At 32.2% G+C, this 9,090-nt stretch overlaps 1 protein-coding gene across 1 annotated transcript; it reads left to right on the forward strand.

Annotated features, from left to right (window-relative positions):
- Positions 1-2,015: 2,015 nt before the first annotated feature.
- Positions 2,016-8,342, forward strand: LOC139485745 (fibropellin-1-like). The gene is made up of 4 exons (XM_071270401.1): positions 2,016-2,293; positions 5,891-6,004; positions 7,255-7,368; positions 8,046-8,342. The coding sequence occupies exons 1-4, from the start codon at positions 2,074-2,076 to the stop codon at positions 8,270-8,272; spliced, it is 675 nt and encodes a 224-aa protein (XP_071126502.1). The 5' UTR covers positions 2,016-2,073; the 3' UTR covers positions 8,273-8,342.
- The last annotated feature ends 748 nt before the right edge of the window (positions 8,343-9,090 follow it).

Here is a 9,090-nt window from a genome sequence, read left to right on the forward strand (position 1 = left end):
CCAAATATAATCGTGGCCCGTATTTCTTTTTAGTTTAGTCACCCGGCATGTTCAATTTGAGGATGGTACGATTGGAGGTACCAAATGAAAACAAACTTGTTTTTATCACTTTCCTCCATTATGTTCTCTTTGTTGCAGGTAAGATTATTATTTTTTAAAGAAAAATGATAATGTTTTCAGACATGCTTGAATTTCCTTAAATTCGTCATTTAGGGGCAACAACTCTTGTAACATTGTGTCTCTAATAGCAATAACTTAAAAAGATAGTTAAAATTATTTAAAGAGCAAACGTTCCCATAGGTTTAAACCATGTTTGTGGACATTTTACTATAGTGGTTGATCTTGTATTGCTGACTATTTGTATGTTGACAGTTTCTACAACAGTTAACGCTATTGGTATGATTGAAGGCAAAAACTCGAAAACTATTGAAATTACTGAAAAATTTCATTTAATGGTAGTAAATTCAATAAGGATACATCCAATGGCTGTTTTAAGCTATGATTTTATAGAAAATATTAAACAGCTGACCATTTGTTTCGTTCACTCTATCTGCTTTTCCATTTTAGCTTTCAAAATAACATACAAACACTTGTACACAAGATAAAACACGTCAATAAATGTCAATAACTCTTATACTGAGTCATCTGATTATTTGACTAAAACAGAATGTAAGATAGTACAGACATTTTGCGCATTTTGGGCTCCTGTGGTAATTTCGCTTTTTATTTAAACTAGGCGATTGAATACAGTTGATGCTGAACTTCTAGGAAAATTGAAAACGGAAAAGCTCTAATCAAATGGCAACAACAAAATCCCAAACACATTAAACGATTGGATTCCCGACTTGGTTAAGGCATTTTTTGTGTAGAAAATGGCGGATTGAACCGGGTTGTATAGCTAACTAAACCTCTCAATTGTATGACGGTCGCATTAAATCCAAGTGAAGTTCACGTCACGAATGACAAATTAACTCCGCCACATATCGATAATAGAAGTGTTATATGTGTTTCGTATGCACAAACCCTCTTTCCACTGTTCGATAGAGAAACTAATTTATATTGTTCATATCAAGCACCATGAAATCTCAGATTTTCTACAGAAGATTGATGAGTTTTACACAAGTTCTTTAAGGAAATGATCGTACACGTACAATTGTAAACACGCAAGGGATAGATTATTTCTGTCTATTTCAAAAAAGGAAAATGATATGCTTTTTGTTTTTAAAGACCGCCTGGTGATCACATACATATATTTCTTATATATTTTCCATAAGAACTCTGATTGATACTTGTCATCATCGTATATTGGCATCATACAACATCTTCCTATTTTATTTTTTGAATAAGATGTAAATGCTAGTGGTTATGGATAGTAAATGATAATATTGATAAACTGATACTTCTGTTTACGTTAAAAGCATATATCAACATTTACTCTTTCACCAGCCATGTCTGAAATATTTTATAATGTTTTACACGTTTGAGCTTCCCGCTAGTAATCTGACGTGTTTCGTCAATTGTTCATTGCAATTAAAATTTATAATAAAAATAAATCAAAGCTTTAAGCGTTACATTTTGCAGTTATGTTTATTACGAAAATGAACGAAAGTCAAGTATGTAAAGTTTATATTTCACGATTATACCTCATCTAACTTACTGCTCGTTACCACGCAATTAATGTTTGTAAGTATAAATGTACACTTGTTCGAATTTTGTGATTGTTAGTGAGAAGAAAGGAACCCATCTACCACAGGAAAACATGCGATATGGACCTTGTTCTTTGTTTTAGGCCATACGTTGAACTAAAGTTGTTGATTTCTGTGTCATTTGGTCTCTTGTGGAGAGTTGTCTCATTCACAATCATACCACATCGTCTTTTTTATATTATCTAAAATCACAGAACCAATGATACATGTACTTAATTATCTACAGTAAAACAAGACACTAGTTATATAACCCCAATTAAATTTAGATAATGTTAAAGAAAATAATTTGTAAATTTGGTTTGTAGGCCTTGAACAAATTATATGTCATTTTGATACAGACACGGTATCATGTGATTTATATTCAGTAATGACAATAACTAGTTCTAGCTATGGCAGACATGATGGAACAACATGCACTAGTTACCATGCACCATACACCAATGGTTTTCCATGCATCATTGACTCAACAAATTGGGTTAAACAACATTGTGAGAACAAACAGATGTGCTCTATTCGGCCAGGTGACATTGGTGTGGACCCATGTGTTGGTGATTTTAAATATATGACAGTTTATTACACATGTTCAGGTAAACCATTTTAACTTGAATGGACTCTTAGCTTAACCTAATTTTGCAGTTATTAGATCAACATTATTTAAAATAATTAAAGAAAAAACAATATTCAATGCACACATGCCATTGTGGATAGTAATTGATTAGTCAATTAATTACTTTATTGATTAAATAATTACCTAATTGATTGACAGGTAATCAATTGACTTGAAAAAATAATTATTTTTGAAAACGTTATAACAATTTAAACATTATTGCAGTTTCTTTTGGCATATATTAAATGAGCATGTAAAACCTCAATTTGCTGTCTAATAATTTGCAATAATTTGGAAATGCAAAACTTTAAAATTATTGTATGATATTTATATGATAATCTGCCAAATCTGAACTCACAAATAAATTAAAGCAGAAATGGGTAAAACAAATAGATAGTATACAAAAATAATGCAAATAGAGGGAAATAAAAGAGACAAATACACGTATATAGTAAAGAAAGACAGAACAGGTCAAACAATAAAAAACAAATCACACAACTTTAGCGATTGAATTTGGTCTTTATGATATCTGACTGAACGATGTGCTGCTTATTTGAAGATACCTCAGGTGTAAATAAAGAAGTCATTTGTTTCAGAAATAAATTCCATCAATACCAATTCATAACACAAGGTACTTAACTTGCATTTTGAAAATTGTCAACCGGTCGCGAAAATGTGTTTCATTTCGATTTTTTCCGTTGTCAACCTTACTAAAACTTGTTACGCCGTTTTCATTGATTTATCTACACAATGGTATATAACACTCATACATTCATAGCAGGCCTATCTAAGTATGTTAACCGAGAGTATTTCATCTACCTGCACTCGATTTAAAACATGCAACTCGCAGTAAAAGGTATCTTCTTCCATCGCTCTTTATATATCTCGGTGATCAATTGGTCAAATTTTATTGGAAGGTCTTACTGTTTTTAGGAGTTATCTGACTTTATCTCATTTCATATTCAAATTCCAGAGAGAGAGAGTGTTAATGACATTAATGTAATTGGAAAATTTGAGTAAAAATTTGAGTAAAAATAGAAACTCGTTACTTATAAGACATATCGCAAATGCCACTTGGTAGAGGGTCGTGAGTTCTATTCAGACAAAAACATTTTGAGGTCTTTCCACTTTTCGTGGGAATACCTTTTGTTTTTCTTCTGATTTTTTTTTCTTCTGCCGTCTGAAATGCTTTTTTGTCTTACAACATATCGAATCTCCTTTTTCTTGTTATCGCTTTATGTCTAAAACAGTAAAAGATTTTAGCAAACTGTTCACCAAATTGTTCGTCTACTCTTGAGAATGATTTGGTTTATTTGGACTTGAGTGATCGGAAGACATCTAATGGGAGTTATTTCCCTTTAAAAATTTTAGATTAGCGATGTGTTGGATAAATTCATACAGTATAAGTCGTAGAGGCCTACAGTCTTTTGATATGAAGTCCTTGGTCCATTTGAAGAAAATTGAGGTCAAGGTCAAAGGTTAATGTCATGTTTAAATTTTGAATTTTGCTTGTTATCGTTATTCCACAGACACTGTGACAGTAAATGATATGTTCTGTTTGCCAAAGAACTGTTTACAATAGGGGGCAACTTCAACCTATTTCAGTCAAAGTGTTTTGGTTAACCCTTATAGGAGTTTTCTCCCCTTATGTATTTCAAATCAGTATTTCTCCACAACCATACAAGTGATTGATCTCCGACCTTCCGTTTTGAGTTCACTGACCTATGACCTTGAAATTGAGATCAAGGTCGAAGGTCAAGGTCATGTTATAAATTAAGAATTTTGCTTGTTATCGTTATTTAAAAGAAACTGTTACAGTTAATGATATGATTTGTTTGCCAAATTACTGTTTACAAAAAGGCTCAACTTCAACCTATTTCAGTCGAAGTGTTTTGGTTAACCCTTATAGGAGTTTTATCCCCTTATGTATTTCTCCACAACCATACAAATGATTGACCTGGGGTTATTTGATTTGAGATCACTAACCTGTGACCTATGACTTTGAAATTGAGGTCAAGGTCAAAGGTCAATTTGACGTTCTAGATTTTGACCTTTGCTAAAAATTATTTTATGTTCATAATAAAACAATTAAGTCTTCTGCATATACCTATTAATCTTATTTTTTTATATCAATTTGAAGAACCAAATTACATCAACAAGGAGTGACATTTTCTAACATCGTTTTTTAAATTTCATTCTTATTATCGAGGTGGAAGGACCTTCCATTGTTCTTTGAAGAATTGTTTTTTAATATTGTTCTTACATCTCTTCTGAAGAAAAAAAATCCACATCCTTGTTATCAGTTATACTCGGAAACTACAAGTCCAATCGACCCCAAGATTTGCAGTCATCAGGGCATACATGTACTAAAGGTTCATAAAACAACGTGGTGCAGATATCTATCAAGACTTTCCCTAGAGTAAAAAAATAGCAAAGCCGTAAAAATCGCTTGCTAGGTCCGTAAATCTCAGTGAAATCCTACAATAAAATGTCCGCTCCTAGATTGAAATACTTATCTGTGTTACAAACAGGTGCTGAAAAATGTAAACTATCAGAAAATAATCCTAAAATGTGTTTAAAGTTTCACCGGATCAATTAAATCCAAAGCATGCACTGCTGTTGAACTGTGATCAAAATGTCAATTTCCTACAATGACTAAAGAAATAACATTGTTCCCTCTCTATACATGGTGTCTGTTCAACGTCCCCACCTGAAAAGATATAAAAATACTAAGTTTTCGTTATTATAAACCCGCGTCACGTGATGTCTCCTCAATCTGGCGCGCGCGCTGGACCTGAAATAAAATAAAAACTTTCCAAACTAAACAAGAAACTTCTCCAGTAACACAATAATATAGACCCCATACACAAACACCCCCCCCCCCCCACCCCACCCCCCATAAATCATTTTTCAAAGGGGGGAAGACCGTTTACAATTGCTTTTTTTTTTTTTAAACAATTGATTTATATTTTTTAATTTTTTTTTTATTCTTTTTAAAATTATTTATTTACTGCGAGTGGTGTGTTTCCAAGTTGGTATAATCATACGAAATAATTAGGGTTCATAAACTTGGGCAGCCTGCTACAGATAATTCAAACAACAAAAGTATGCGTATTACATGTATGCACCATTATGTAGAAAAATCAATTTAGATTTACGGCATATCAACTTTTAGTAGGGTTGACAACCGAGAAATCGGCATATAATTGATTTTCGCAACCGGGTGACATTTTTCAAAATTCTAGTTTAGTACCTTGTGTTATATTAAGGTACATAGGAAAACAGTTCTGAGACAAGTGCATGTAGGCATATCATTAGTACATGAAATTATTCGTTAAAATTATTATATATTTTTATATTTTACTTAACAGTAACAATGTTGCTGCATCATGTGCATATTGCTATCGTTTGTGTGTTTTTTATGACTCATGTTGAAAATATTTGATTTTTTTTTTAAATGTATATCAATGTTGAGGTGCTGAAATATCTAGGTAGTAAAAAAATCTAAGGGATATTTTATAAGTCCGTTTTTCATTTTTATCATTATTTAAACTAATGTTCATGATGGTATTTTCAGATATTGATGAATGCGCTTCAAATCCATGTCAACATGGCGGAGTTTGTACAGATGGAATCAATGGATACATTTGTACTTGTGATTCGGGATACACGGGAAATAACTGTGAAGAAAGTAAGTTTATTACCTGAGATACATTCTTAATGTGAGTTTTGAAGCCATGCATTCTAAAAAAATGTTCTACTCAATTCTAAAATGAAACATTGTAGTTTTATGCCCAGTTTTTCAATTGGATTTAGATACATGTGATATTTGATAATTCAAGTATGATTTGAGTAATAGTTATCTTTATTTTTAATGAAATTGAATTTTTTGAGAAAAAAAAAACATAAATGCATCACGTTAATATTTTCCTTAAACAATTTTAAAATATTGATAGTTATCAAAGGTACCAGGATTATAATTTAAAACGCCAGACGCTCGTTTCGTCTTCATAAGACTCATCAGTGACGCTCAAATCAAAATAGTTATTAAGCCAAACAAGTACAAACAAGTACAAAATTCCAAAAAGTTGTGCCAAATACGGCTAAGGTAATCTATTCCTGGGATGATAAAATCCTTCTTCTTTTGAAAAATTCAAAGTTATCGAAAGTTATAAAAATGACCATATAATTGATATTCATGTCAACACCGAAGTGCTGACTTCTGGGCTGATGATACTCTCGGGGACGTAACGTCCACCAGCAGTGGCATCGACCCAGTGGTGTAAATAGTAAGACTCATCAGTGACGCTTAGATCAAAATAGTTATTAAGCCAAACACGTACTAAATTAAATAGCATGAAGGGCCCAAAATTCCCAAAAGTTGAGCAAATACGGCTATGGTAATCTATTCCTGGGATAAGAAGATCCTTAGTTTTTCATTAGAGTTCAAATCTATTCTAATATGGATCTCACGTTTCAAAAAAAAGAATGTGACAGTAATCGTTCATTTTATGGAACTACCTTAATTAAAATGCAAGAACACAAATTCATGACTTGTAGTTCGAAATTTACTAAAACAATGTGTAATTTACATGAAAGATATAATAATAAAAGTTTTTCATCAGTTATGTATCAATTATTACAATTTATATGTATGTTTCATTACAATACGTTATTCAGATTGGCTAACTGCACATCATATGTTATTCCTTAAACAGTTGTACCACTCAATAAAACTTCTCATTCATGATGACACGAGGTCCCACAATAAAGTGCACAGGTAAATAAAATAAAAACTTGATAAAAGGCGTGTTTTCGGCGCTTCATACAAAATGTACTTCGGTCAACGCTTTTACACCCCAATAAATTTACAAAAAAGAGCATTCAATTCTTAAATAATAACTATTCTTATTCTGTTCAATTTTAAAATGTAACTTTTAGATTTTGATGAATGCGGTTCCAATCCGTGTCAGAATGGTGGTACATGTTTAGATGTGATAAATGGATACACTTGTAATTGCTATCCGGCATACCAAGGAACTGACTGTACAGAGAGTAAGTTAATTTGTCTATAAATATTTCTGCAACGTCTACATAGACTGTATGACTGTTTCGTATAATTGCATTACAGACATCTATGTTTGAAGCCCTCTGCACGTTTTTTCGAGTTGTGTAGTAATGAAAGGACGATACATACATACATTAAAACGTAAATATACACATTTTACATAGTAATAAAAAAAATTAACCAATCATATTTGTTTCCATAAACAGCAATGACATATACAGAGGATAATTACAAACAATTGTCGTAATAATCATTGACACATCTATAAAACATAAAATTGGAAACAAGGAAAAATCAAAAAAAGAAATCAATCAATAGCCAACAAATTATTTAACAAAAACAAAACGATTTTCATCCATAAAACATAATCTGGTGACAAAACCCTGACAACAAGCATCTTGCAATCTCTTACTTAATTATTTTTTTTTTAAATTGAATGATATTTTGGATTTTTTTTTAGTTTTGAGCATCTCTATAGAGATAGTTATTGTCAAAAAGTTCAGATTTTGCAGTAACATTTGATCCGTAAATATCAAAATCATTTGTATAGTATTTAGAAAAAAAACTTAATGAAAGAAACTGTAAGTCTCTAGGTTAAAAACAAGTTTTATTTTCACCATCTTGCCTATTTTCACTGAAGCTAATTGAATATTTATATTTGCAGGAAATGATTTATTTGATGTTAAGTATACACTGGAGGAACACGAAAGTACTCACTTTTCTATCAAGGCTATTTTAATGCTTTCCCGATTAAACTGTGCCAGAATGTGCACTCTAAATCACGATTGCTACGGATTCGAGTATAATGTTACTGGTCGTACATGTCAGATGATTTCGGCAATTTCAACAAGCGCTTTTGGAAAAGTGAACTATTATGTCAAACAATTTTAAATGTATCTATTAGCTATAAAGGAATCAATAGATATGTGGTATATTTATGGTTACTTTTATTTAATTTACGCCATTCGAAGATAAGGTATCCCTGATTGTTCTGCCGAAGTGTTGTTGTAATTTTCCGTTGTATTTATGTTTAGGGCATATAGAATAAATGACAAGTTTTGGGTTACCTCAAAAACAGTTTAAAATACTAGAAGGCATATCTGAGTGCACGTAGTTTTGCACTGTAACATGTGTAAATAAACTCATCATATATACCAGGACTAAATTTTGTATATACGCCAGACGCGCATTTCGTCTACAAAAGACTCATCAGTGACGCTCGAATCCAAAAAAGTTAAAAAGGCCAAATAAAAGAGGGACGAAAGATACCAAAGGGACAGTCAAACTCATAAATCTAAAACAAACTGACAACGCAATGGCTAAAAATGAAAAAGACAAACAGAAAAACAATAGTACACATGAAACAACATAGAAAACTAAAGAATAAACAACATGAACCCCACCAAAAACTAGGGGTGATCTATGGTGCTCCGGAAGGGTAAGCAGATCCTGCTCCACATGTGGCACCCGTCGTGTTGCTTATGTGATTACAAATCCGGTAAATAGTCTAATTCGGTAGGTGACATTCATGAAAGGGAAGGGGATTGTAGTTACGACGTAAGGAACATATCCGATATCATTTGTGAACGGTTATTCCATAACGGTCAACCAACTCGTGATGGCGTCCGTAAAATTTACGAAGGGATGATTTCAACTTCACTATTTGGAACTCTTGGTTTAATAGCTTCCTTGTGAGCGGTAACCCTCTA

The sequence above is a fragment of the Mytilus edulis genome, chromosome 8, assembly GCF_963676685.1.
Source record: "Mytilus edulis chromosome 8, xbMytEdul2.2, whole genome shotgun sequence".
Lineage (NCBI taxonomy): Eukaryota > Metazoa > Mollusca > Bivalvia > Mytilida > Mytilidae > Mytilus > Mytilus edulis.

Coding starts and splice junctions, on each gene's coding strand:
- LOC139485745 (XM_071270401.1), top strand. CDS start 2,074: ATGACAATAACTAGTTCTAGCTATGGCAGACATGATGGAACAACATGC. Junction 2,294..5,890: donor AGTTTATTACACATGTTCAG/GTAAACCATTTT, acceptor TGGTATTTTCAG/ATATTGATGAATGCGCTTCA. Junction 6,005..7,254: donor GGGAAATAACTGTGAAGAAA/GTAAGTTTATTA, acceptor TGTAACTTTTAG/ATTTTGATGAATGCGGTTCC.